Source organism: Crocodylus siamensis, chromosome 5, assembly GCF_052110815.1.
Source record: "Crocodylus siamensis isolate JL-2025a chromosome 5, ASM5211081v1, whole genome shotgun sequence".
In the NCBI taxonomy this organism is placed as follows: Eukaryota; Metazoa; Chordata; order Crocodylia; family Crocodylidae; genus Crocodylus; species Crocodylus siamensis.
Window position 1 is genome coordinate 38738280 of NC_143399.1, and position 27562 is coordinate 38765841.

General features: G+C 56.9%; 2 protein-coding genes across 8 annotated transcripts; one reads left to right on the top strand and one right to left on the bottom strand.

Moving 5' to 3' along the window:
* Positions 1-1520: 1520 nt before the first annotated feature.
* PLEKHA4 (pleckstrin homology domain containing A4) lies at positions 1521-24442 on the bottom strand. Of its 5 annotated transcripts, XM_090047722.1 has the most exons (23): positions 19739-20118; positions 19615-19643; positions 17404-17507; positions 16685-16789; positions 16348-16459; positions 16093-16190; positions 15530-15645; positions 15075-15368; positions 14234-14888; positions 13845-13910; positions 13660-13764; positions 13385-13459; positions 9638-9718; positions 8128-8277; positions 7799-7897; positions 6726-6831; positions 6467-6579; positions 6100-6210; positions 5706-5829; positions 5517-5614; positions 4987-5148; positions 3674-3854; positions 1521-3093 (listed from the first exon to the last, which is right to left on the bottom strand). In XM_090047722.1, the coding sequence occupies exons 3-23, from the start codon at positions 17485-17487 to the stop codon at positions 2468-2470; spliced, it is 3561 nt and encodes a 1186-aa protein (XP_089903848.1). In that variant the 5' UTR covers positions 17488-17507; positions 19615-19643; positions 19739-20118; the 3' UTR covers positions 1521-2467. The 5 variants fall into 5 exon arrangements, with proteins under 5 accessions (XP_089903848.1, XP_089903845.1, XP_089903846.1 ...); XM_090047719.1 differs by lacking the exons at positions 19615-19643; positions 19739-20118 and adding an exon at positions 23627-24440; XM_090047720.1 differs by lacking the exons at positions 19615-19643; positions 19739-20118 and adding an exon at positions 23627-24439 and having other exon boundaries at positions 16348-16420.
* Positions 23042-27507, top strand: PPP1R15A (protein phosphatase 1 regulatory subunit 15A). Of its 3 annotated transcripts, none has more exons than XM_090047724.1 (4): positions 23042-23206; positions 24462-25676; positions 26204-26305; positions 26612-27507. In XM_090047724.1, the coding sequence occupies exons 1-4, from the start codon at positions 23066-23068 to the stop codon at positions 27020-27022; spliced, it is 1869 nt and encodes a 622-aa protein (XP_089903850.1). In that variant the 5' UTR covers positions 23042-23065; the 3' UTR covers positions 27023-27507. The 3 variants fall into 3 exon arrangements, with proteins under 3 accessions (XP_089903850.1, XP_089903851.1, XP_089903852.1); XM_090047725.1 differs by having other exon boundaries at positions 26204-26278; XM_090047726.1 differs by lacking the exon at positions 26204-26305.
* Positions 27508-27562: the final 55 nt, after the last annotated feature.

Here is a 27562-nt window from a genome sequence, read left to right on the forward strand (position 1 = left end):
CTGGAGGGGTTCAAGGAGAGGTTGGACAGGCACTGGTCAGGGATGATCTAGCTGTAGCTCTGCCTGTGTTCTGCTCTGGGGGTTTCCCAGGCTTTGCTGGTTGCTCCCACCTTTCTGCTACAGGTGTCAAGGTGTTTTTAAAAAGCCTTCCTCAGAGGCACTGGGTGTTGGCTGCAGCCAAGGCTGGGGATTGGGACTGAGCTGTGCCAGTGCTCCTGCTGGGACTTAAAGCCAGAGGCTTCTGACTAAAGGGTCTTGCTCTTCCACTCAGGGTCAGACTGACTGCTGTATTTGAGGTCAGAAAGGAATTTTACCTCAGGGTCAGATTGGTGAGGACTGTGGGGGTTGTTGCCTTCTGCTGTAGCAGGAGGCGTGGCCCTTTTCCTGAGGAGAGCATACATTAACCCTTTATAGCAGCAGGAAGTTGGCTGCTGTGGTCCTTCTTCTTTACCTGCAGCAGGTTTGGGCGTGATGTCTTGTTTTGGTCCGAGCTGACAATAGTCTGACCGGGGAAATACCATGATCACCATGGTGGTTTTCCCAAGGACAGGGGTAGTACCTGGGTGGAGGTAATGTATAGTTACCCTCCCACTTTCATTTCCAGGGGGAAGATCTTGGCTTTATGCCCACCTTATGGTACAGAGACTCGTCCTCAGCTTGCTCCTGCAGCCATATGGCTGAGGGCAAGCAAAACCTGGGATATACAAACCTTCGTGGGCCTGCACGTAGGACACCTGCCAAATGATTTGGAAATATCTGAAGCCCCAGGTTCGGGTAGAAGATGTTTGCTGGTAGTAGGGCCATATATAGTTCTTGAATGAGTCACAGATTTGGAATTGATTTGGCTTGGAACGTGAAAATTTTCCATTAAAAAAAAAAGTAGTTTTATCAATTGGTTAGACTGTGGATTTGCATAGGATGGCTGGGATCAGGCGGGAATTGGACTAGAGGACCTCCAGAGGTCCCTTCCAGCCCTGCTTCTCTACAATTCTATGATACCCAGATCTGGTCTCTCCTGAGGTGGGGCTCTGTGGGGAGTAGTGTAGGAGGAAGTGCTCCCCTACTCCAACCCCAGCAAGGGACAGCATGGAGGACGAGGCAGTTGGCAGGAGCTGGCTGTGCAGGTCCCTTCCAGCCCAATTTCTCTGATTCTATGCTCTACCTTGTGGCCCCCTGGGCTGGGTGACTGGCGTGGAGCTGGATTGGGCACCACATGCCAGGACTAGGGCCCTACACTGCCCTGATCAGCCCTGTACTGCCCAGATTGGCCCCAATACCATCCAGATCAACTATGTGTGCCCTATCTAGTACACAGGGCTAGTCAGGGGAGCAGTGTTTAATGTAGCCACACCGCTCCCTGCTGGCCAGACTTCCAGACCCATTGAGGAGCCCTGCAGCCAAATGACACAGCTCCATGGGCAAATCTGGTCTATGGGCCAGGGATTGAGCACCCCTGGGATACAGGGCTTTTTGGGTAGGGATTTGCTTTGGGAAAGAAGATCAGGACACAGAGCTGAACAGCACAAACTTTATTGAATACATTTGCCTGCTAAGGCTGGGTTGGGCTCCCAGTACCTCTGGGGTGAGGAGGCATCTGTTTATCCAGGAATGCCCTCACCCAGGGTTGAGGTGCAGCTGGTTCTGGGTGGGGCATGTTGGGAGCTGGTTATACAGGGCACCTCTTCTAGCATTGAGATGCCGCAGGAGCTGCCTATATTAGAAAAGCTTCCTCAGCACCTCATGCTCCACCGCACCTTTTCATCACACCCACAGGTCTCCAATTGGAGCGTGGGGTTTGTTTTCATGACCCCCAGACATGTTTGGACAAATCTGTCTGGCTCCAAGCCCCAGGTCTGCAAATGTAGAGGGTGGGAACTAGGGAGGATGACAGGTCCCATGAACTTCCTCTTCCTTCTAGATGCTGATCTCAGCTCTCTGGCTAGCACAGTCAGCAGGAGATGGAGGCAGGGCTGGGATGCCAGGGAGCTGTGAGTTAGGAGCGAGGGACACCAGCAGGGCGGTGGGGGGGGGAAGGGGGCGGCAGGTGAAGAGTGAGGGGCACTGCCAGGAGGGCAGGGCTGCCTGTCAGGAGCTGAAGGGAAGGTGTTGAGGGGCACCAGCCAAGCAGGGGAATATTTGGGGGTCCCCAGTGGCCTTCTCTTCCTGGCAAATAGAGTGACCCTCAGCTCCAAGGTGGAGGGGGCTGTTTCCCTGTCTGACCACAGAAGGGTGCCCTTATTCAATGCAGAACTGGGGAGAGGGCAACAAGATCCCACATGGAGTGTCTCCCCACCCTGCCTCCTTGGTTGGGGATATCGAGGCCCCCAACCCCACCCCCCAGCCTGTCTTCCCTCTCCCCCTCAAATCCCCAGTGGACTTGGGAAAGTCCCAGCTAAGACTTCAGCACCGCATCCTCCTCTGGGGGTGCCCTGAGGGCAGGACTTAACCCCACTCCACAGCCAATGGGCTAGAAGCTAGACTGGAGCAGTGTGATTCTGATTGGCTGGCTGACTTCACTCAAGTGCACCCTCACCTGACTGGGTTTGGGGCCCCCACTCTGCCCCTGATACCCGCCATTAACCAAACCCTCATTTCCTACAATCTTTTGCTCCCCATAATCCTTTGGGGTGGCAGGATTGGATGGTGCAGGAGAGTACATCTGATTGGATACCTCAGACGAAACTGACACCTGATTGGTTGGTTCAGGCAGTGAGGATGTCCCATAGGATGTATCGGGCATGGATGAAGCCTGATTGGTTGCCTCTGTCCAAGATGGTGACACCTGATTGGGCATCTCAGACAAAGCTGATATCTGACTGGACACCTCAAGAATGGGCAATGCCCAATCAGAGTTCCAAGACAGAGGTGAGCCCCGATTGGCTGCTCCTGACTGTAGCCCTGTGCTGATGGGAAACACTGCACACTGACTGGGGGAGCAGTCTCTCTCAGCCACAATGTGATTGGCCTGGTGGTCCCCATGGATGGGCGTGGCAGAAAGCATGAGATGCTGATTGGTCAGTGCATCTAGTTGCTCTTGGTGGGGCTCTGAGTGGGGCTTGGGTCCCCCAAGCTGGGGCTCTGATGGGGTCCTCCCTGCAGAGAGAAACAAGGCAGGGTCACCCTTCCTGTCTGGAGCCTGGCATGTGGCCACTTCTGGGGTAGGGTACACCAAGGACTGGTTATAAAACACCCCCTTGCCCAGGGCTGAGATGCAGCTGGCTCTGGGGTGGGGCCTGTCGGGAGCTGGGAATACACAGAGAGGAAAAAGGCCCCTTTATCTGCCCTGCTGCCCCTATCGTCTCCACCTGTCTCTTCCCCCTTGGGAGCTGCTGTCAGGAGTCAGGAATTTCCCTGACAGCTGAAACACATTCCAGGCATTTTTTGCTTCACTTGCCTGGCTGTTTTCACAGCCCTGATAGAGGGGGGCAGCACTGAGGGGGAAAGGGAGGCCACTGGGAGAGGTGAGAGGAGCTGGAACCCAGGCACCCTAAGTCCCAGCTTCTCCCCCACCCCCTGCTCCAGCCCACCAGGCCCCACTCTCCCGTCCCAGTGTTCACTGGAACCCTGATGTCCTGGCTCCCAACCCGCCCCCCCAGCTTCAACCCACCAGGCCCCACTCTCCCCTCCCAGAGCTGGGCTGGAACCCCAATGTCTCAGAGGCTTAGCCTGTTACCTGTGATGAGTTTGCTGCGTTGAGAGGCCTCACTTGCCAGGATGTAGGACAGGCTGACAATCCGCTGCCGGTCTCCCTTGGCCCCCGGGACGCAGGGACCCTGGGGCCCCCCATTCACACCCCCCCTGCAAGGCTGGGCTGGCTCTGGGCCTGGGTTGGGGGGTGGGACCAGGAGGGGTAGCTGGTGGGGGTGGGGAAATTTTAGAGGGGAGGGACAAGTCATGATACCCTGATGGGCCCTCTCCCAATTCCCTAGGCCTCTCTCTGCCCATAAAACCCTTCCCCTCACTGCCCCGCATCATGCCCATGGGTCTATGTAGCCTCATTACCCTTCCCCTACACCATGGTCCCTCCAACCCCCATGCTCCAACCTCCATGGATTCTGTATCCTCTCTCTCCACTGTACAGGTCCCCTGCCTCCATGCCCCGGACGCCGTGCCCCACCATGCCCAGGGCTCTCTGCCCCTGCTTATTCTGCCCCCCACATACACCATGGTCCCCCCACACTCATGCCAGGGGTCCACGTATCCCATAACCCACCCCTCACACACCACAGTTCCCCTGCCCCCATGCCCAGAGCCTTATGCACCCCATATGCTTTACCCCCACATCATCTCCCCCCATGCCCAGAGTTCCTTGCATCCCTATAGCCCCTCCCCCACACATGGTCTCACCCTGCCCCCCTCAGTTCCCATCCCAGATCCTCTCCCCAGTCTTTCTCTCTCTCTTTCAGGGTCTCCCCTGCTTCAGCTCTTGTGGAAGGGTGGGCAGGGCTGGACTGGGCAGGGGAGGCTGGTAATTTAAGAGGTCCCACAGGCAGACAGGAGGGTTGGGGCTCCCTTAATCCGTGGGGTGCAGTGAGGCCAGGCCCATTTCTTGGGGCAGGAAGGAAGGGGACGAGGCATTGCAGAGAGAAAGGGCCTGGGGAGGTCCCTTTGGTTCTGCTTCATCTGAGAGGCACAAGAATAAGGAGCATCCCCCCTCGCCAGGACCTGAACTCAGCTTAGCCTGAGCCCCTAAACCCAACAGCCGTACTGCCCTCCCAGGGCTAGCGAGAGAACCCAGGTGTCCTAACTCACAGCTCCATGCCCACTGGACACCACTAGTCTCCTACAGCTGACCTAGGGCCCCTGGGCTGTCTGGACTGGGTGGGGGGAAGCTGGAGTGTCCTGGGTAGAGGACCCAGGAGACAGCCCCACTTCCAGAATAAGGGGGCCTGGTCCGCCCTAAAGGGAAGTGGGTTGGCCCCAGGCAGCCCTGCCTCCTGTCTGCATGGAATCCCCTCTCCCTGCCAAGACTGCCTGCATACCCACCCTGCTGGCACTGCCCCGGTGGGAGCTGCGCCGGGGCCCCGGGGGGCTGGGCCTGCCTCTATCCTGTGACCGCTGGGCTTCCTGGTGGCGCTGCATCCGCTCCAACTGCTCCTGGGCACTCATCCGTGCCCGGTGCGGGGTGGAGGGGACAGGGGCACTTGCCTGTGGGGGGCACAAGGAGACAGCCATCAGGGGATCAGTGTGCTGCAGGGGACCCAGGCATCCAGGTTCCCAGCTCCTCCCCAGGTCTAACCCACTGGACCCCACTCCCTGCCCATAGTCAGGCTAGAACCCAGGTGACCCGGCTCCCAGCCCCCTGCTCAGATTTGCTAGACCCCTTCTCCTGGGACAAAATCCAGATGTTCAGACCCCCAGCCCCCACCCTCTCCTGGATTTAACCCACTTGACCTCACAGCCCACCCTGAGCTGGGCTGGAATCCAGGAGTCTGGACTCCCAGCCCCTTCTGCTCGAACCCACCTGACCCCACTCCTCTCCCAAAGCTCAGCTAGAACCCAGGCATCTCATATACCTTGGCAGGCAGCTCTGCTGGTCTCTGTTCCCACGGCTCATAAGATGCTGGGCTGGGGGTCCATGGAAGGTGGAGGGCAGCAGTTTGGGAGCCAAAACCTATGGAAGGAGAAGAGCAGAAGTGGTTAAAGGGGCTGGGGCACAAGAGGTTAATGCCAACCCGGTTTAACAGCAAAAGTGAAAGACCCACCTGATACAGTGAGGTCAGGGCTCCCTCTCTCTGGCTGTGGCGATCTGGCCCCTCCTCTGGGAGGACTCTGGGGGGGCCTTGAGCCCAAGGTTGCACCCCCAAACACTGCAGGGACAGGTGGGCTCTGCAGGGGAACAGAAAGGTGAACCCAGGGCTATAGAGACAGCAAGGAGCTATGGATTGGGAGTGAGGGGCACCAGCAGCATTGGGGGAGAGCAGGGGGCTGAGCATGAGGGGCACCTGTAGGGCTGCAAGGTGTGGTGGGGGTGCAGGGGGCTGTGATTTGGGAGTGAAGAACACCGGCACCAAGGGTGTGAGGGTTGGAGAGTGCAGGTCGAGAGAGACTGGCACATCAGGGCTGGGGTTGTTCCAGCCCCACCCTGCTGCTACTTACATGCCCAGCTGCTGGTTGGTCTATCTGCCTGGTGGGCTCCAGCGTAGGCTCACGGTCAGGCGTGGATTGGGGCAGAGGGAGAGGCGGTCTGTGGGGAGTGACTCTGGGATCCTACAGTTTCCCCAGGAAAAGGAGCAGAAACAGCTTGGTGACACTCTGAGGTGTGGCAGCCTCTGGTGTGTGGCACATTGAGAGCTGGTCCTACAGGGCTCCCTCACCTGGCACTGCGATGCAGCTGCCTCTGGGGTGGAGTGTGTTGGGGGCTGTTCCCCCCACTCCCACAGTGAACCTAGGATACAGGAGATCCCCTGTGTGACCCCTGTCCCCCACAACCCACCCCAAGGCTCCAGGACAACAGACCCCTCACCATTAGCAGTAGCTCTTGGGGATCTCTGGGACCTTCCAGCCCTGGGAAGGGGAGGGAGCTGGGAGATGACCTGACCCGATGCTCCAGGACCGGGGAGGTGGCTGGGGAGAGCCCTGCAAACAAGACCACCCAGTGTCAGCATCCCCCTTTGTCCCCAGCCTTCCCCCCACCCCACTGTGCAGCATGGCACCCTCCCCGACCCAGCTCCTGTCCCCCACAGCACAGTGCCCTTGCAGGCCCCTGGGGAGGGCTCTGGCACCTGGGCATCTCCTGGTGTCTGGCATGGGGCAGGGGGGACCATGGGCTTTCAACCCTGCCAGGATGTCCTCGATCATCCACAGCTCCTGCTGTGCAGCCTTCTGCTCCTGAAGACAAAGGGTAGAAGGGTAAAGCTGGCCTGGTATCTACCCGCCTTCTACGTTGCAACAGTGGGCTCAGTTAGCCTAGTACTCCCCTCCTTCAACAGAGTAATGCTCCCATCCAGCCCAGTACCCCTCACTATCATAGCAATGGTCCACCCAGCCTAGCACCACCCCCACCATCAAAGAAACTGTCCCATCCAACCCAGTGCATCCCCCCACCCATCACAACAATGGTTGATCCTGTCCCACTTTAGGCTGGACTTTAGAAAGAACTTCTTCACAGTAAGGGTTGCCAGAATCTGGAATGGGCTCCCAAGGGAAGTGGTGCTCTCCCCTACCTCAGGGTCTTCAAGAGAAGACTGGGTAAGCACCTAGCTGGGGTCATCTGACCCCAGCGCTCTTTCCTGCCCAAGGCAGGGGGCCAGACTCAATAACCAACAGAGGTCCCTTCTGACCCTAACATCTATGAATCTATGAACTCTGTACCTCCCATCAAAGCACTGGTCCCATCCAGCCTAATAACCCTCCCCTTTTCACAGCAATAGGTCCATCCACCCCAGTACCACCCCCACTCCATTACAACAATGGTCCATCCAGATCAATAACCTTCCCCTATCACAGCAATGGTCTCATCCAGCCCAGGACCCAGTATCACAGCAAGAGTCCCATCTAGCCCCACACAGCAGTGGCCCCACCCCCAGCAATGGTTCCATCCAGCTTGGTATTTCCTGCCCTCCAAGCAGACCAGTGGGCCCATCCAGCCCATAACCCTCTCCCCTGGTGCAGACCCTGTGTCCATCTACTCCGGTATCAGGCCTCTTCCAGTGTTAGTGCTGCTGGGCCCAGACACCCCAGTGGTCTCCTCTGCTCTGCTTCCTCCAGGTCCCCAGCTCTCAGCACTGATTGCTCAGAGGGCCCATGAGGCAGGGGGTCCTGCAACCTAACCCCTTCAGATATGGGGCTGACTCACGTGGGGGTGGCCGAGGTGCCGGATTTGTGCCAGGGTTTCTCTCAGCATCTGTAGCTCATTTTCAAAGGCAACATAGTCTGCCCAGGCCCTTTCGCTGTCCTGGAGGGCAAACAGAAGCTGTTTGTGCAGCCTGACATGCAGCCACCTCTGGGGCAAAGCATGGTGAGGGCTGTTTGTGCAGGGAATCCCTCCTTTGCCTCAGATGCAGCTGCTTTTGGGGGGTGCATTTTGAGCGCTGCCCATATAAGGACCCTAAGCCTGGCACCGATGCAGCCATCTCTGGGGTGGAACATGCCTAGCCTCCCCTCCCAACATACACACACACTCACCAGTGCCAGGTCGTTGAGCTGGGCTCTCACTTGGACCAGCTCGTCTTGCAACTGCCTCTGCTGGTACCAGATCTTTTCGGTGGCCAGGTCATGCCCTTTGAAGTCCTCCAGTTGATGGCGGGTCACTTCCAGGGCTTTCTCCAGCCTCTCCTGGAAGGGATCAAGGCTGGTTTAACCTCTGAGACAAGGCGACACAAGCAACTGAGAGGACTTGCATAGAAATCACAGAGAAGCAGGGATGGAAGGGACCCCCCCCTCCCGATGCATCTAGTCCAGTGGTTCTCACCCTTTTCTGTATCAGGACCCATTTGTAAACATTAATGGTCAGTCCAACCCAGTGCCTCTCACTCCCGACCTCCTGCCCCCTGCTCCCAGGCTCCTGCCCCCCAATGCGTGGGGCAGGGAGTGGGTATGTGGGGGAGAGAGGGTGGAACTCTGCAAGCCTACAAGGAAAAAGCCATGGTTTCCCATGGTTTTTCTCCTTTAAAGGAGAATCCATTTTTTAAATTTGTTCATGACCCTTTCATATATTCTTGCAACCCACTTTTGGGTAATGACCCACATGTTTAGAAATGCTGATCTAGTCCAATCCCTGCCTGAGGCAAGATCATCCCTATCTAAACCACTCTGTACAAATCCATAACCTAAGCTCTTTGTAAAACTGCTATCAACCCTGACACAACACAAGATATCACACCCTAACCAGGCACAGGTAAAGCAGGGGGATCATGGCAGCCAACATGCTGCTGCTGTAAAACGTTGTTAATATATGCTTCCCACCAAATCCACACCAATCTGACCACGGGGCAAAATTCCTTCCTGACCCCAAATACAGCAATCAGGCTGACCCTTTAGCCAACAGCTTGAAGTCGCAGCAGGCACACTGGCATAGCCCAGTCCCAATTCCCAGCCTTGGCTGCAGCCAACACCCAGTGCCTCTGAAAGAGGCTTAAAAACACCCTGACACATGTAGCAGAAAAGCAGGGCAAGGGCAACCAGCAAAGCCCAGAAGCCTGGGAAATCCCCAGAGCAGAACACAGGCAGAGCTACACCTAAATCATCCCTGACCAGTGCCTGTCCAACCTCTCCTTGAACCCCTCCAGTGATGGACAGCGCACAGTTCCCCTAGGCCGTCTAGTCCACTGCCTCACTGCTCTAACAGTGAAGAGGTTTTTCCTGATATCCAATATAAACCTACAGTCTAAAACTCTAAACCTAGTCTCCTAAGTCTAATTCCACTCCCCTTTAAGAACCACCCAGCAATCAAGGGGTCCATACCCCACACACACACTTTGCTCTTCATGCCCTGGGCAGGTTGCATTCACCACACTCCATCCACTGGAAGCAGGTCCGTGTAGTAATGAAATACACCACCACTGGATAAAAGCTTGCCTGTCATGGGGGAGGTGTAGGGCACTGAGATGCAGCCATCTCTGGGGTGTAATGCATTGAGGGGCTGTTTATATGGGCCCGCTTGCCAGATGCTGAGATGACACAGGCATTAAATTACCTTCTCAGCCTGCAGATGGCCTGTCTCCTCCTCCAGGCTCCGGAGCAGTTTGTCTTGGCCACAGAGTTTGGTCAGAAGGACCTACATTGAGGGGAGAACAAGGAAGGTCACATGGGAATTACATGCAAATCCATCTGCAGCCTCTAGATGGCACTGTGGCTGACACCACTCATTCCCAGAGGAGCTGCCCCAGCCCTGCGGCTGATGTGATGTATACCCCTTTGCCAAGGTGCTGTTGCAAGCAGTGGGATGTCTGTTTCACTTTTCCTGTGCCCCACGTCAGACTTCCTATATAATCACAGGCTGGGGTGCAGGGTTGGGGGCAGATCTAGGAACTGCTTCCCTACACCATTGCACTGCCCTGAGCAGAAAACTGACAGGGGCCCCTTGTCCAACACAGAGATGCAGCTGTATCTGGGGTGGATCACCAGAGCTTTTTCTACAGCGTAAGTAGACATGTGGGTTAAGGCAATGAGTCTTAACTTTTTTAGGCTCCAGATACCACTTGGAAATTGTCAGCTCTTAATTTTTCCCAATTTTTTACTTTAGAAAAATAAAAGAGCATCTCTTCTGTGGCAAAGAACTCAGGCAGCCCACAGCATGTCAGAATATTTTTGACACTATGGATTCCTATTGGACATCTCTGGGTTTATCTTGTGAATCATGTTTGCACATCTAGCAATGCTAACACTGTGTGGCATTCCATGGCACCCTTGACAGGATCTCAATCCACCCAGGGTGCCATGGCCTTCTGACTGAGGATTGTTGTGTTAGGGTGTGTGTACTTCTTTGGCATTGTGGGGGTGCTGTGTGTTTGTCTGGGCAGCTGTATGTGTTTGTGCAAGCTTGTGCACATGACAGTATACAAGCATGTACATGTGTGCGCTTGGGGTACACTTGTGAGCATGTGTGCATCCATGTTTAGGGTCTGAACACCTGCGTGTGTGTGTGTGTGTGTGTGTGTGTGTGTGTGTGTATCAGAGAATGAGAGAGAGAGAGAGCTTGAGAGAGAGCGTATTGTGTGGAGAATCATAGAAAAGTTGGGTTGGAAGGGACCTCAGGAAGTCACATCTAGTCTGGACCCCTGCTCATGGTAGGATCATCCCTGACTAGACCATCCCAGCCAAGTGCCTGTCCAACCTGCTCTTGAAAACTTCCAGGGATGGAGAAGCCATGGCCTCTCTATGCAGCCTGTTCCCATGCAAGACTGCCCTCAGAGTGAGCAAGGTCTTCCTCATTTTCAACCTAAATTCCCCCTGATATAATTTAAGACCATTGTTCCTTGTCTTGTCCCCTACAGCCACAGAGAAAAGCCACTCTCCATCTTCCATATAACCATCTTTCAGATTTTAGAGACTGTTCTCAAACCCCCTTCAGTTTTCTCTGCTCCATACTAAACAGTCCCAACTCTTTCAGCCTTTTAAGTCCTGCTTTCCAGGCCTCTGATTATTTTTGGCTCCCTGATGGGCTCTTCCTAATCTGTCCACATCTTTTTTGAAGTGCAGGGCCCCAAACTGCACCCAGGGCTCCAAAAGAGCTTTCCCCAGTGCTGAATAGGATGGAAGCGTCACTTGGTTCCCTGTCATAGGATCATAGGAAAGTTGGGCTGGAAGGGACCTCACAAGGTCTGAGGACACAGACCAGCCTGGACACCTTTGTAAAGTGGGGAGACCAAAAGCTGATAGCATTTACCATAGAGAACTGCAGGGTGCTCCACCTTGGAATGAACAACCAGCATCATACTGTGGCTGAAAGAGACTTGGAGGTCCTGATTGACCACAAAATGAACATGAGCCACCAGTGCAATGCTGTGGCTAGCATAGCTAACTAAACTCTGGCATGCATCCATCGATGCATCTCTAGCAAAACCAGGAGCCCGGGACCTCCTGGTCAACCTCCTTCTGGCTCTGACCAAGCTCACCATTTGGCTGTCCAGGCGGGATGCTCTGGTTGGGAAGGTCCCTGGAGACCTTGGGGCATTTTTCCTCAGTGTCCTGCACGCACGTCTTTGCATGGAGCATCACTGGGTGGTAGCTACCAGCACTCTAGTTGAGTTCGAGGGCCGGTGGGCACTGTCTGGCATGCTCTGCTTGGTGTCCCCCCAGGGAGCACTTGTTTTGGCCCTTTGACCCTGCACGTGCACACCCTGTTTTCTTATGATTTGTCCCCCATAATCAGTTGAATTTTTAAAAGGCTCTGGCCACCCAACCAGTGGCAGCACCTGATTTTTAGTGGGCTGGGCCCACAGCCTTTTTAATTCAAATAGATCTAGCAAAACCAGGGACATCACCCTCCCGCTTTACTCAACCTTGGTGAGGCTGCAACTGGAGTACTGCATCCAGTTTTGGGCCCTCCACTCAGAAGGGACGTGGATATACTTGAGAGAGTCCAGAGGAGAGCCACCCATGTGATCAAAGGCCAAAAGAGCAAACCTTATGAGGAGAGGCTGAGGGCCATGGGACTCTTCAGCCTGGAGAAGAGAAGGCTCAGGGGTGACTTGGTGGCAGCCTATAAGTACATAAGAGGAGTGCATCAGGATCTGGGAGAACAGTTGTTCACCAAAGCTCTCCAAAGAATAACAAGGTCCAATGGCCACAAACTCCAGAAGGTTGATTTAGATTGAACAAGGAAAAACTTCTTCACATTCTGAGTAGGTAGCCATTTGTCTGGTTTTATAGAGGACAGTCCAGTTTTCTGGTCCTCTGTCCTCTACCAGATGCCTTTATGTCCTCTATTTTTCAGTGCTTGGTGGCATCCTCCTCCCCCACCAACATTGCCATGGCCACATATGAGAGCTCCCTGCTTGCCACCACCATGGCCCCACTGCCAACACTGCCGTCATCACCTGCAGGAGCTCGCCGTGCCCCTCCCAGCCTCAGGAGGTTGGGGGGTGGAGACTGTCCTCTATTCTTGAGGTACCTCTATGGCCACCCTAAGTCTGAGTGTCCAGGGTCTGGAACAGACTCCTCCTGGATGTGGTACAAGCACCTACTCTGGACTCATTCAAAAGCTGTTTGGATGTTTATCTTGCTGGGATCATTTGATCCTGGCAGCCTTCGTGCCTATGGCAAGGGGACTGGACTTGATGATTTCATGAGGTCCTTTCCAGCCCCTAATGTCTATGAAATCTAAGAGGTCACAGCTAGTCCAGCCCTTTGCTCAAAGAAGGATCATCCCTGGCTAAACCATCCCAGCCACATGTCTGTCCACCCTGCTCTTGAGAGCTTCCAGAAACAGAGATTTCAGCTTCTCTAGGCAGCTTGACCACCCTTAGAGTCAGAAAGTTTCTCCTCTTTTCCAACCTCAGTTCCCCCTGCTGCAGCTTGAGGCCATTTATCATAGTCCTGTCCCCTGTGGCCACTGAGAAAAGTTCATCTCTATCCTTTCCATAATTGCCCTTCAGGTATTTGAAGACTGTGACCAAATCCCTATTCTGTCTTTGCTTCTCAAAAATAAACAACCCTAGTTCTTCCAGCTTTTCTTCAGCAGTCTTGCCTCCCAGGTCCCTCATCATTTTTGCTGCCCTGCACTGGACTGTTTCCAATCTATCCAAATCTTTCTTGAAGCACAGGGTCAGAACTGGACACGGTGCTCCAGGGGAGATCTCCCCAGTACTGAACAGAGTAGGAGAATCACTTGATTTGCAAATGATACTACTGTTAATACAACCCAAAGGTTAGCTTTTTTATAATACCACCCAGTATGCTACAGGCTTCTTTTGTAACAGGAGGAAGCCAACACACTCACATCCGTGTCACCTTCAGAGCCAGGAGGGGACAGGAAGTGGCTCCTATCCCGGGGTGGTGGGGCCAGACTCCGGGGCTAGAGAGAGAGAGAGAGTAAGGGATTGAGCAGCAGAGAACCCAGGTATCCAGCCCTCACCTAGCTCCTTCCACAGAGCTGGGGTCCAGGCTCCCTTAAAGGGCAAAACAGGGGGGGCTGCATGGAAAGGGGAAACTGAGACAGGAAAGAGCAGTAGCAGGGGCAGGTGGGGTTCCCGCAAGCCGGGGAGGGGTACCTACCGTGTGAGTCAGCGAAGATCTCTTCCCATGGAGGGAGGGGCGGCTGGGGGGTGGGGGCAGTGGCGGGAGGTGGAGGAGGCTGGAGGAGGCGGAATGAGGGGTGACCTGGGGAAAGAGTGGGGGGCACAGGGTTAGTGGCAAGAGAGGGGGCAGGGGGACATAGGGAAGTGGGCAGGGGGACTCACCAGTTGGCCATGGGGGCGGGCATGAGGGGGGCCACCCCCTGGGGAGAGGAAAGCCCGGTCAGAGATCTGTGGGGAGGGGGAGAAGGGGGGAAGTCAGGAGGGCTCCCAGGAACACCCCTTCCTTGAGACCCCTCCCCCCGTCCCATGCCACAGCCCTCCAGTGCTCCCCAAGCTGCAGCATCTCCTACCAATGCCTCTGACACAGGCTCCTGCCCTGGGTAACAACCACCAAACCAGACCCCCAACACAGCTCCCTACCCTGACACACAGCCCCTGACCAACACCCAGCCCCAGCCCTGTTCCCTGTTGTACAACCCCCCACTCCAATCCTCCACAGCACAACACTTCAGACCCTGCCCCCCCAGCCCTCCCCAAGCACCCCACATTACCCGGCCCCGGTGCGACCTCCCCAGGCTGAGGCCCAGTGTGCCCGTGTCCCCCTGGAGCTCTTCTGCTGGGGTGCCCGGCCGCACCCGGGTGGGGTGGGGGCTGCGGGGGTAGCGCCCAAGAGGCCGGGCATAGGGGTCTTCGTAGGGCAGGATGTCGTAGCGCTCCGAGGGGGTCTGGGGGCGCCCCAGGGTGGACCTGCCCCTGGTCCCACCCCCAGCCTGGGGCTCTCCCAAGGTCTTGGAGCCTGGGGCAATGTCCACCCGACCCACAGGGGTGTGGGGCCGCACCAGGGCACGGCTGTGCCACGGGTGGGTCAGGAGGGGGAGCTCTTCACAGGAGACAGCCAGGGGGGCTGCTTGAGCCCTGCGCCGGGTCTGGGGAGGGGTGGAGGGATCAGGGGGAGCCCCCGGGGCCTTGGAGAGCTCGACGGGGGTTGGGGGAAGGGAGTAGGAACGGGAGGCATGGGCCGAGAGAAAGGGGGATGGGACTGTGGGTGGGTGCTGGGGATCCCAGGCTGGGGTGTAGGGGGGTGGGACAGATGGAGGCAGGGCAGGGGAAGGGGGCCGTTGCAGTGGGGGGGGTCTGTGGGGCTCTCCAGAAGGTGATTTGGTTTCAGAGGGTGCCTGGCCTGGGGGGGTCTGGGAGCAGAGCGAGCTGGGGAGAGGAGAAAGAGAAAGGAAAGGCTTAATGGGGGTAAAAAGTGTCTCCCACTCCCCACAGTGCCCCTTGCTGGAGCAGCCAGGAGCCCCCTCCCCAGCCAGAGCCTGACCCATAGCCCCTCAGCACAATGCTCCCTGTCCCCCACCTCTGGAGGCCCAGGCCAGGGCTGGTGTCTCTCACCTCCGCCCAGCTGCCTCCCCTCTGCCCCATTCCCCATTGGTGGGGCTGGGGGGCTGGGCCGTAGCACTGTGCACAGACCCCCCATCACCATTGCCCCCGCGGCCATTGGGGGGCAGGCTCTCTGAGGACAAGTGGGCCCCATCATGGGGCTCCGCCAGCTGGGCGATCTCCAGGGACTCTGCGCTTGGGGTAGGTGCCAGGGCCTGAGGTGGCACGGCCCGCGTGATGTCCTCGAAGCTGGCATACAGCCCGTCCTGGGGGGGCACAGGCATGGGCAGATCAGGGGCCCGGCTCCTGCCAGAAGGAGGGAATGTTCAACAGACAACGCAGGCGTCCACAAACCCCACATCCACTCTAACCCACTGGACCTCACTCCCCTCCCAGAGCTGGAGAGAGAACCCACGTGTCCTGGCTCCCAGCCCCCTGCTCTACCCCCCCAGGCCTCCCTGCCCTACAAGGTGCTGGAGTCGCTCTCTGCTGCTGCTGACTGGCTCATGGCACGGACCCAGCCGTTCATGTCCTCCTGGGTGTCAGCGCTGAAGTAGTATGTCCGCATGCCAGGGTGCTCTGCCTGGAATACAATGTGAGGGGAGCAGGTTGGTTAACAGGGCCTGTGCTAGCCAGACCCCTGGGGCAGGGCTCCTACCCCAACACCCTAATCCAGCAGACCCCACTGCCATCCCAGCCCTGGAAAGAACCCAGGTGTCCTGGCTCCCATCCTCACAACTGCTGCAAATCCACCAGCCCCAGCTCTCCTCCCAGAGCTGGGAAAGAACCCAGGCATCCTGGCCCCCAGCTCCACCCTAACCCACCAGGCCTCATTCCCTTCCCAGATCTGGGAAAGAACCCAGGAGTCCTGGCTTCTGGCCCCACCCTGCTCTGCCCAGAAAATGCCACTGTCCTTTCCAGATCTGGGAAAGAGCCCAGGTGTCCAGGTCTCTTAAAGCTGGGGACCCTCAGGGGCATCCTCAAGCTGGGGCTCAGGACAGGACTCGCCCCCCCACCCAATTAAACTGACCTTGAAAGTGAAGTGCCGGTTTTTGGCCTCCTTCGGGAGAATCCGGATCTCATAGCTGGGCAGGGGGATGCTGCCCAAGACCATCTCCTCCCTGCTGTCTGGGGGACCCCAAAGGAGATGCCTAAGTAGGATGTGATGCACTGTCCCACAGCCCCCCCCCACAGCACCCCTTGCTGGGGATACAGCACCCCCATCCCTGCCCCCACAGTGCCCCCTGCTTGGGGGTGCCCTCCCTCCTGGTGGGGGACACATTACCTCGGTAATAGAAGAGGCAGTAATTTGACAGGACAAACCAACGGCGCTTCCAAAGCTTGAGGCCAGAGCTGTCCTGGAAGAAGCAGCCGCGATGCCTGGGTGAGGGGCAGGCCTGGGGAACCCCCCAGGAGAAATGCCTTTGCCTCTCCTTTGTCCCTCACCAACCCCTTCAGGAGATGCCTATGCCCCCCCAGCCTCCTTTCCCTTCCTACCCCTGGCCCCACCTACTCATTCCTCCTGCCCTACTTGCACCCATAAAGCCCTCTGACTCACCAGCCCCCTTAAACTACCACCCCCATCTCCCACTTCCCCCCCCAGTCACTCCCCCCACACATACCTGCTTGTACAACCAGCCCCGAATGACCACAGGAGAGTTAGGGTCCCTCTTGATGGAGTTCCCCCTCTTCCCAAAGGTGTGGACCCTTCGCACAGAGCGGATTGGCTAGGAGGTGGGCAACAAGGGGTTAATAGGTGAATCACACACACACACCCCCGCCCACCATTAGGGGACACACACACACAAGCACTAGGAGGTGTATACAGATCCCATCAGAGGGCGCACACACCACTAGGACACACGCACACACACACACAAGCACTAGGAGGTATACACAGACCCAATTAGGCAGCACACACACCACTAGGGGGCATGTACACATGTGTGTGCACACACAGACACACATACACACTACTAGAGGACACACACATACACACATTCACACACTACTAGGAGGCGCATATGTGTGTATACACACACCACTATCTGTGTGTGCACACACATGTGTGCACCTCTCACTAGGAGGCACCAGCCTCACCCCCAGCCCCAGAGCAGGGCATGGGCTGGCACAGGGGGTGCAAATAGAGCAGGGGCTTTTTACCCCACTATAGGGGAAAGGAAAGACCTGAGGAAGGGGACATGAGTTGGGCATCTCCGGCTTGCGAGGGGTAACAGTCCCCTCTTGGGCTCCAGAGGCTGCAGACCCCCCCCATCCCACCACCTCAACTATGCCCCCAGCCTGGGAAAGTGCAAGGTGCCCCTTGCCCTGCCCCACGCACCTTGGCACTCAGGGTAACAGAGGAGATGGTGAGGACACTGCTGGCCTGACTGAGACCACTCCGAGGCCGCTCCCCGTCAGACATGGTGCCCAGCTGGCTTGACCCTGGAAGACAGCACCGGGCAGGGAGAGGGATCAGGGCACTACTGCAAGCAAGCTCACCACATTGGCTTCCCCAGCTAGGGGCACTGATGTAGTGAAGCTCACAGCACTGGTGGAGTCTCCAGCCGGGGGCACTGCTGTAGGGAAACTTGAAGCGCCTGGTATCTATCCTGACGCGGGGCAGAGGTCAGGATTGTGTGTGGGCAGGGAACAAGGCAGGCACAGGGCAGGGCACAGTGTTCCTGCCACCCCCGAGGGCGATAGGGCCTCAATGGCCCATTCATCTGTGCAGTGTGACTTGTAGGGGGTGGAGGAAGCGGGCACCCCAGGGCACCATGGGGGGTGTGGAATGCAAATGGGGGGAGGGGTGGGGATCATGTGCCAGGGGCAGAGAGGGGCCCAGCAGGCTCCTTGACAAACCCGGATCTACCCCAGGGTCCCCAGCACTAAGACATGGCCCTTGTCCCTGCTATATCCCAGCCCTGGGACCCAGCACCAAGACACAGCCCCATCCTCCACTATATTGCAGGCCTGGGACCCAGCACCAAACCATGGTGCTATCCCTCGCTATATCCCAGCTCTGACACCCAGCACTGAGACACAGTCCCATACCCTGCTATATCCCAACTGTGGGACCCCAGTAGCAAGACACAGCCCCACCTCCCCTATATCCCAGCCCTGGGATCCAGCACTGAGCCATGGCCCTGTCCCCCAGTATATCCCAGCATCTCAAGATGCCCCCTCTCCCTCCCTTACTACAAAGCTCATTCACTCAGGCAGGGAGCTGAGGCTGCTCAACTCAGTGCATGCCAGGGAAGGGCCCTGTAACCACCAGGGTGTGGTGGAGGTGGGTGGGTATGGAGTTAGGCTTGGGGAGGGGAGAGGCAACAAGAGAGCCTCTGTCTTTGTTCCAGGGCAGGCTGGCATTCAGGCACGCCAGCTGTGACCCCGAGGCCAGCTGCCTGCGGGGGCGAGCATGGAGCCAGGCATTCCTCATCTGTCACAGACCCACCCGGTCAGGGACCCACCAAGGGTCTGGACTTAACTCCTTCCCTGATGTGGTTGCACTGCTGTGAAAAAGCTCACAGCAGCAGATGGGGGTGGGCACTGCTGGAGGGGAAGAACACAGCAGCAGGGTTCTAAGTGGGGGTCTCTATTGTGTGTGGGGGGGCTCACAGCACTGGGGGAATCCTGGCTGGGGGCACTGTTATGGGGAAGCTTGCAGCCTTGGTCTATTTAGATGCACAGAAGGAATCCAGGGCATGAGAAACTCCCCAGCCTCTCCCAGGGGCAGCTGCAGCCCTACCCAGACCCTTGCCCACAACCTAGGCACCACCCCCCACAGCTCTAAGAGGGGTCTGGGGCATGGTGGGTTACAGCAACGGGCTGGAGGCCTGGACACCTGAGTCCTTATCTCAGCTTCAGGAGGATAGTGGCATCTGTTGGGTTTTAGCAGCCGGGGCAGAGAGCCAGGACTCCTGGGTTCTCTCCCACTACAGGAAGGGTGTTATAGTATGGTTGGGGGAAGGACTGAGAGCCAAGATGCCTGGGTTCCTTTCTCCCCACACCCCACAGTTCCCCTGTCCCATTCCTCTTCCCCGCTGGCTACTCCCAGCTGGCTTCACTGCTACTCTGCAAAGTGCAAATCAGTTTCTGCCTCCCTCAGTTCCTGCTCCCCCACTCTCCCCTCTCTCCCTCCCAGCAACAGCCTCCTCCCCCCACTGCCAACTTTACTGGGGCAGGAGGGCCAGGCAGCCCCCATCTAGCTCTGAAACTGAACTGGGGTCTAATGGGGGAGCAAGGTGGGGGGCTAGGAGCCAGGACCTCTGGGTTCTGTCTCAGCTCTAAGGAGGGAGTGGGATCTGGTGGGTTAGAATTGGGATGGGGGCTGGCAGCCAGGACTCTTGAGTTTTTTTCCCAGCTTGGGGAGGGGAGTAGGGTCTGGGGGGTCAGAGCATGACGGAAGGACAGGGAACCTGGACACCTGGGTTTTTTTCTCCTCATGCACACTGCCCCCACCACCCCAGGAAGTTGGCAATATACCAGGAGCGAAAACCCACCCCAGAAGCCCCAGGGGGTATGCAGGGACCCTGATAGGTCTGGCTCTTACCTGGTGTCCTGGGGCCGCTCTGGCCAGAGCTGGGGGTAGGAGTGGGGCAGGGGGATGATTCTCAGTGCCGCCCCATGGGTACCACTGATCCCCACCACCTCTGCCCCCTCTGCCTCTGTCCCACCTGCTGTCTTCTTCTTTCCACGTCCCCTTGACTCCCCGTCTCCCTCCCCTGCACTGAACAAAGTCTGTCCGTCTGTCCCCGTGAATGCACCCTGGCCCGGCCCAGCTCCTTTCCACACACGCCTCCCTGCGTCTGTCTGTTTATCCATCCATCCCCACAGACCTCCCCCCTTACTGATCTCTCTTTAGCTCTATCTCTCTGCCACACTCCCTGTATTTATTGCCATATACCTCCTCTCTCTCTCTGTCTCCATCCATCCTTCCCCATGAACCCCTCTATCTAACTCTGTCTCCATCCACCTCCTCTATCTGTCTTTCCAACCTCATGCACACCCCTCTGTCTTTCCACCCCAGGCGCACTCTCTCTCAGCTGTGCCCCCCACCCCGGCCAGGAGCCAGTACCCAGATCTCCGGGGCAAGGCCTGAGCTGAGAGATTGAATTTCAGCTCTGTCTCCTCCCACAGACACATACACCAAGATGGGCGGAGGGCTCGAGTAGGGAGTGGAGGCTAATGGTTAGAGCAATGGAGGCTGGGAGCTGGGACCCCAGCTCTGGGAGGGGAGTAGGGGTTATGGGTCAGAGCAAAGAGGGCTGGGAGTTGGGACTCCTAGGTTCCATCCCAGCTCTGGGAGGGGAGGGAGGCTGGTGGGCTAGAGCAGGGCAGGGGCTGGGAGCCCAGATGCCTGGGTTGTCTCCAGAGTGGCGGTGATGAGCTGTCCAGCTGGTGCAGTCCCATCTTCCCCAGTGACTGCCCCTTCTCATCTCAAACCCTGCACAGCTGGTGCCTCCCAGTGGCTGAATGCCTTCAGGGTTTTCCAGCCCTTGCACTCTCCAGCCAGGCTTTGAGGGGAGAAGGAGAGGGTGGTGCTATGCCTCTGGACCTCAGGGACCCCCCATCACATTGAGATTCAGGGACAGCATCCCTGGCCTGGAGGTTCCTGCTATAGGTCAGTGATGAGGAAGACTGAGGTTGCCTGATTTCACAGAGCAGGAAGCAACTCCTACATAGAACCCCGTGTCCTGCCCCTGCCGCTCTGCCATTAACTCACTGCTGCCCCCACTGCTCTCCCTGAGTCAGTAATGCCAACTTTCATGAAAAAATTACAAGAGTCCTGATTTCCAAGTCAAATTGACTCATGATCTCCTGATAGAGAGATCAACTCTTGGGATTTTTCTTCTGACATGTAGAGAGTACCAAGCTGGTAATTCCATGGAGGGGAAAGGGAAGGAGCAGGGGGAGAGGGAAGGGCAGGGTGGGGGGGCAGATCAATGGGAGGGAGTGGAGCAGGCCCGGCAGGGGCTGGGGTGAATGGGGCCCCAGGGCCAGGGTGAATCATACAACAGAGCTGTGGGCAGCTGTCCATCCATGCGTGTCTGTGCATCTGCCCTTCACTTCCAAGCCACAGATCCCCCCAGTCCTGCTGCTGCCTCTCACTCCTGACCCACAGTACTGCACATCCTGCCAGGGCTCCAAACCCCATACACACTGACAGCCCCCCCCACCCTTCACAAATCACACCCTTCCCACACATACACAGTTTAAAAATAGCATCTCATGATTTAGATTCAAAATGTCTTAATTTTTAAGAGTTCTCATGATTATTGACATGATGAGGTTGGCAGTACTGCAGACCTGGGGATAGACCCCAGGAGTCCTGGCTTCCGGTCCCACCCAGCCTGCTACGTCACAGGCTGTAGCATGAGGAAGCAAAAGAGAAGCTAGATACGTGAAAATGTGGGTGTAAAAGAAAACACCACTGAAAAGTGAAAGTACAACTGGGACTAAAACTGAGACAGATGCGGGGGGGATCAGGGGAAGTCCTGGACCCTTCACCCCCTGGCTGGGAAAGCCCTTTGGGAACTCCCCACTGGCCTCAATCTGGGCTCCCAAAACTAGATTGGACCCCAGCATCCTGGCTTCCAGCCCCCTATCCAACCCATTGGGTTTCTACTCCCCTCCCAGGGCTGGGAGAGAACCCAGGCATCCTGGCTCATATACACAGTGCTGCGTATGTAGCCTCATGATGTGTTGTGTATCATGGGATTACTGCCTGTTGCATTGTGCTCTGCCTTGCAGTGCATTTGTGTCAATCCCACATGGCACTTTGTACTGTATTCCAGGACCTGCTTGAATACTGTTGTGTAATTTGTGGTGTTGTGTTTCTGCTCTCTGGAATGGGGCAGGATGATGATTCACATCAGTGTGCATGTGAGACTTGGGTTGTGGATGTGCTCCATTGGGCATGAGTTCATTCCATGTGAGGTTGCAGTCTCGTTGTGAAAGATTGTGTTTATTCTGCATTTTGTGGGAGTGCATCATTGCAGGGCGGTGTGACGCCTGTGTTATTACATGATGGATGTTGTTTTGGGTTGTATAGTTGGACTGTACTTTCAGGCTGCTGGCATGCATGTGTTGGGCTGTGTGGGGAACTACATATGTGTTGGTGTTGTGCTGTGTGGGGAACTGCTGTGGAGTTGTGCTGTGCTGTGCTGTGTAAGGTGTTGCTGGCCAATCGTATGTGTGCCAGCACTGTGTTGTGCATGCTCCTGTGGAGCTGTAATTTACCATGTAGGATTGTGTACATGCTGGGGTTGTTACTGCAGGGTTGTGTTGAGGGGTGCAGAGCCGTATGCGTATGGGTGTCAAGAGGTGTGTGGTACTAGTGTGTGGTTATATGCCAGTGTTGTTTTGTGTGTGTTATGTGTACTCTGCTGTGTGTGTTGCACTATCTAGAGCTGTGTGTGTGTTCATATAGGCGTTGTGCTACTCTATGGCACTGTATGTGCTGGGATTGCGTGGTGCTGTTGTGGATGCTGGGCTGCTGTAAGGTTGTGCTGTGCTGTGCATTGTTCTATGTGGGTTGCATGGTGTTGTTGTGAGGTTGTATCCCATTGTGTTGTGGGGTTGCATTGCATTGTGCTGTGCCATATGGTGCTGCATTGTGGGCGTTGTGTGGAGTGCATATGTGGTGAGATCGTGTTGCTGTAAGTGTGCATTATGTGGTGTTACCCTGGGCTTGGGCTGTGCGATTGGGGCTGTATACCTGTCAGAGTTGTGTGTTGTTGTTGTGGAGTTGTGCCATGCTGTGTGGGTCTGTGTGGAGGGTGTTGTATGGGGCTGTGTATGTGCTGGTGTTGTGCGGTGTAGTGGGTGGTATATTGTCTTGTGGGGTGGGGTTGTCAGGGTTACGTGCGGCGCGCTGCCGTGAGGCGGGGCCGGGGCTGGGCCGTTGCCGTGGAAACCGCGCTATTGTCCCCCCCCCCTCCCCCCGGGGCCGTGTGTGACTCCTTTCGTGACGTCGAGCCTGACGTCACCCGGCTCTATATATGCAGGCCGGGCCGGGGCGGCGGGCAGCGACCCTGCTGCAGGCACCGAGCACAGATACAGCATGGAGCACCTCGAGCCCGGCCCGCGCCCTCGCCCCGCCGCCCGCTGCTGGAGTGCTGTGGCCACCGGCTGAGCCCCCGGTAAGCGTCTCCCTGCGCAACACCCCGCCCCCAAAGCGGCCCCCAGCCCCTCCTTTTTGCTCCATATTTGCCCTGATCTGAGGCTGTTCCCCTATAGTTTGCCCCCTGTAGCCAGTGGGGTGCCCCACTCCCTACCTCTTTCTGCACCTCTATAGTGACCCCCTCCCTCCGGATCGGCCCCATATTGAGGGTTTTACGGGCAGTGGAGGGGTGTAGAAACTCATGATGCTTTTCCCCATGCTTCTGGGGACCCCACCATTTAAGGGGTTGCCTCCTAGCCTGGGTGGGGTTTCCCCAGTAAGCATTACAGCTGGACTACCCCCTCCCACCACCTGGGGTCACCCCTCCCATCACCCCAGAATGGGGGTGCAGCACCCCCAAAATATACCCCTGCATCCCCCCCCCCAGGATGGCTCAAACCTGTCAGGAAAGCCTGTCTCTTCCTGCCCCCCGGCTTCTCGTGGGAGCCTGGCTGCAGCGGTGCACTAGGGGGTGTGTGTGGGAGCCCCCCACTTCCGGAGTGGGGTGTAGCCGGCATTCCAGAGGGACTTGTGTAGTCTTGCCAGGGCGGGGACGCCCCAGGCCCCGACCGCCTTGCCAGGCCATAATAGGAAACTTTGAGAGACAAAGTGGGAAACAACCCAGGCATCCTGGCTCCCAGCCATCTTGTTCTAACCCCCCACTTCCAGACCTGAGACACCTCAGCCATCCCAGCACCCCCACCTCCAGTCCCCACCCCTCTTTCTAGAACTGGGATGGCGAGAGAGAACCCAGGCGTCCTGGCTCCCAGCCCCCTGCTTGAGCCCACCAGACACTACTCCCCTCCCCAAGCTGGAAGGGAGCCCAGGTATCCTAGCTCCTAATCCCCCATTCCCCCCCCACCCCCAGATTCTGCTCCTGTCCAAGCTGGGATAGAACCCAGGTGTCCAGGCCCCCCACTCCCCACCTTCCATGTCTCTCCTTGTCATGTTGTGAACTGATGGAAAGGATGAGTGTGTGTGGAGGAGGGGGAAAGGAGGGGTTCGAGAGAGCCAACAGGATGGTACCAAGTACAGGGACGGGCAGGCTGGCAGCCACGACACCTGGATTCGCTCCCCAGCTCTGGGAGGGGAGTAGGGTCTGGGTTGATTTTCCTGCTCTTCTATGGGACAAGGCCTAGTACCCCTTCCCCCATGCCCCTCACAATGGGGCACTCCCCACTTCCTAGGATGGAGCCCAATGACCTAACTTCTCACCCCTCCTTCATCCATTCCAGACCAAGAGAGCTGTCATGATCCCCAACGCAACTGTCATGACTCACAACACAACCCTTCTGTTAGTCAACCACTGCCCCACGGTGACTCACTGTGCCCAGATGGTCCACGGCACCTTCCCAGACCCAGGTAGCCTCTCGTGCAGGCCCACCATGGCTGGCAGGCTCACCATGACAGCTAAAGTCCTCCTGTGCCTGCTGAAAAGGTGGTCGAGTGCCTGGCATCCGTTCCCTGCAACCATGAGGATGATGAGGAAGATGACGGAGAGCTTCCTCCCTGCCTGCTCTGGGCCAACAGGCAGGGAAGGGAGGTTACACAGGCCCCCTGCTCTGGATCCCACCTCTGGAAAAGGACAGAAGCTCTGGGAAGCCCTGGAGAAAGGTGATGATACTCTGGGAGCTGCCCTTAGCTGCCAGGAGACAGACAAACATCTGGAGGACAGTGGAGAAGGCACTGTGTCTGGCAGAGAAGAAGCCACCAGCTTCCAGGAGATGAATACATATCTGGAAGATGCCAGAGAAGGCACTATGCTGTCCAGAGAAGAAGCCACTGGCTTCCAGGAGACAGACAAACATCTGGAGAGGTTGGAAGATTCTAGAGAAGTCCAGAAACAACTTATGGAAAATCCCCAGCATTCCCAGGAAGAGAAGGAACATCCTGGGATGGGTGGGGCATCCAAAGAGGCCCCCAAGGGTGGTGAAAGAGATGCCACCATCTCCTTGCTGAATGGAACAAAAGATAACGAACCCATCACCAAGAGCTCACTGGTCCTCTCCTTGTTCTACTGCCCCTCGGAGGAGGAGGATGGGGAGGGAGAGGATTGGTCCAGCAAGGAGGAAGATGGAGGGAGTGACTCGGGTTGGAGCGACACAGAGGAGGAAGAGGAAACTGACTTAGAAAATGAGGAGCTGTGGAGATCTCTGAGCTGTGGGCATGACCCCTCCAACCCTCTCTGCTGTTCCACAAGCAGCAGGGGCCAGAAGGCAGCTTCAGACTCTTGCTTGCCACAGAACCAGGACCAGGTCTCCTGCCTAGGCATGGCACACAGCTTGGAGGCTGGGACAGCCCATGCCTCCCAGAGCCCCTGGCCTATGAGGAGATGGGAGAGCCCCCATAGGGTGGCCCTTCACTATTGTGAGCCGGGATCCAGGAGAGCTGAGGACCCAGTGATGACTGAGACAGCATGTGACCAGGAGGGCAACCGAGCTGCCAAGAAGGTGAGTTGGGAGCCAGGACACCTGGGTTCCATCCCTGATCTAGTGACTTGTGGGGGCTGTTTGGGAGCCAGGATTCCTGGGTTCTTTTTCATCCCGAGCTGCAGGCCCTGTTGCCACTGGGCAGTTTCAGGAGATGACATCGATGCCCCTGACTTTCCCCAGGAGAGGGCAAGTGCAATGGAGTGAAATGCAAAAAATTCAGCCCCTGGGGCAGCCCCTGCATAGCTCAATCTGCAGGGTCTTCCCCCTGAAAGCTGCACCCCCATCCCCACACACAATTCAGTCATAGCATGCAGTCCCCCCTCCCCCAGCTCTCCCAGTGCTTTTTCACTCCTGACCCATAGCCCCCCAGCCCTGGGCTCCCCTAGCCCCACTAGTGTCCCTCACTCCCCACCTGCAGGTCCCCTACCAGCCCCACCCCCATGCCTGGGGCTAGAAATAGCTGGCAATTTCCATGCAACACTTGATTGTGACCTCAGCGGATGAGTCACTCTTTCCCTCTACCATCCCCTCCCCTCCCCTCCCAGTGGAGCCTGCGCAGAGGAGGAACCCAGAACCCAGGCGTCCTGTCTTCTGGCCTGAACTGGTTCCAGCAGAAGCATGTAGGAACGAGCTTTGGCTTAAAGCAGGTGGGGTGGGGCAGGAACCAGATGCCTGGGTTCTAGTCCAGTTTTGGAGGGGTGGGGGGAGTGGGGTCACGTGGGTCAGAGCAGGGGGGGCTGGGAGCCAGGACTCCCTGGGTTCTATTGCTAGGTTGTGAAAGGAAGAGGGAGAGTCTCATCCTCCCCTGAAACTCTGGCCATATCTGGCTCAAGGGTGGGGGGTGGGGAATAGAGCATGGGCACTTCCCCACTAGGAGGCACTAGTCCCAGGCTGAGGGAAGGGGAGCAGCAGGGTCTCTGCATCCATCTCATCTCCTTTGTTTCTCCTCTCAGGTTCATTTCTCCCCTGTGGTTACGGTTCACCCTCTGATAGTCTGGGACTTCGCTAGCCGTGCCGCCCGCTGTGGGCCCTGGGAACAGCTGGCCCGGGATCGGTGCCGCTTCCACCGACGCATCGAGCAGGCACAAGCTGTCTTAGGGCCCTGCCTGGAGCCAGGACACCGTGCCAAAGCCTGGAGGAGGATCAATAGGGCCACTGAGAACCCAGGCATCCAGGAGAACCAAGCTACATCCTGTTCCACTGCAACAGAGAATCCAAGCATGTGGGACAAGCAGGCCATGTCCCTTCCCCTCTGCTCCACAGGAACAGAGAACCCAGATATTCAGGAGGGGAGAACAGGGAGGTACCCATCCCTCGCATCTGGAGAAGAGGACCCAGGCATCCGGAACAGTAGACTGGGATAGGACACACATTCCCCTCCCCACCTTGTGGGGTCCATTCCCCTAGCAACTGACTCTCCAACCCAACCTTTCCACAACTGACCCCATCTCCTGCCTCACCCCTCCAATACACAAAGCAGGATCCGGACACCTACCTCAACAGAGCAGATAGCTGCAAGACAGAATACTGAGTTGGATCCAGTGGGCATTATAAACAGCTGTTCTCAGTGGCACTGCCCAGCTGCACTTGCAGCTGAACTAGATAAGCTCCAATTGTGCATGCATGTGTATGTGTGAAGATATTTCTGAGCCCTTGGGTTCATCCCAGCTGCTCACCCCCCGAGGGAACTGGACAAAAACAATTTTGATAAATGTGTGAAAATGACCCACTTTAAAGGGTTGTTTTTTTACTTGTATTAATTTGCCCAAAGCACTGACCTGCTGCTTAGATATTGATATATCATGTTTTTACTGCTCCAGACCTGTTGAATAAAAAGCTCCTTTTTCAATTGTTCTGGTTCTTGTAACTACTTCAGAGTCCCACATCCCAGAGCCTGGGATAAT

Bases quoted from the DNA above. Each gene is read 5' to 3' on its own strand.
- PPP1R15A (XM_090047724.1), top strand. From the start codon at position 23,066: ATGCAGGCCGGGCCGGGGCGGCGGGCAGCGACCCTGCTGCAGGCACCG. The intron at 23,207-24,461 runs GTAAGCGTCTCC...CATCCATTCCAG, and splicing joins GGCCACCGGCTGAGCCCCCG to ACCAAGAGAGCTGTCATGAT. The intron at 25,677-26,203 runs GTGAGTTGGGAG...CTCCCCTCCCAG, and splicing joins GCAACCGAGCTGCCAAGAAG to TGGAGCCTGCGCAGAGGAGG.
- PLEKHA4 (XM_090047719.1), bottom strand. From the start codon at position 23,915: ATGGCTGAGGTGTCTCAGGTCTGGAAGTGGGGGGTTAGAACAAGATGG. The intron at 16,191-16,347 runs GTAATGTGTCCC...GGGGTCCCCCAG, and splicing joins CTGCCTCTTCTATTACCGAG to ACAGCAGGGAGGAGATGGTC. The intron at 6,580-6,725 runs GTGCCAGAGCCC...TCTTGTTTGCAG, and splicing joins AGACACCAGGAGATGCCCAG to GGCTCTCCCCAGCCACCTCC.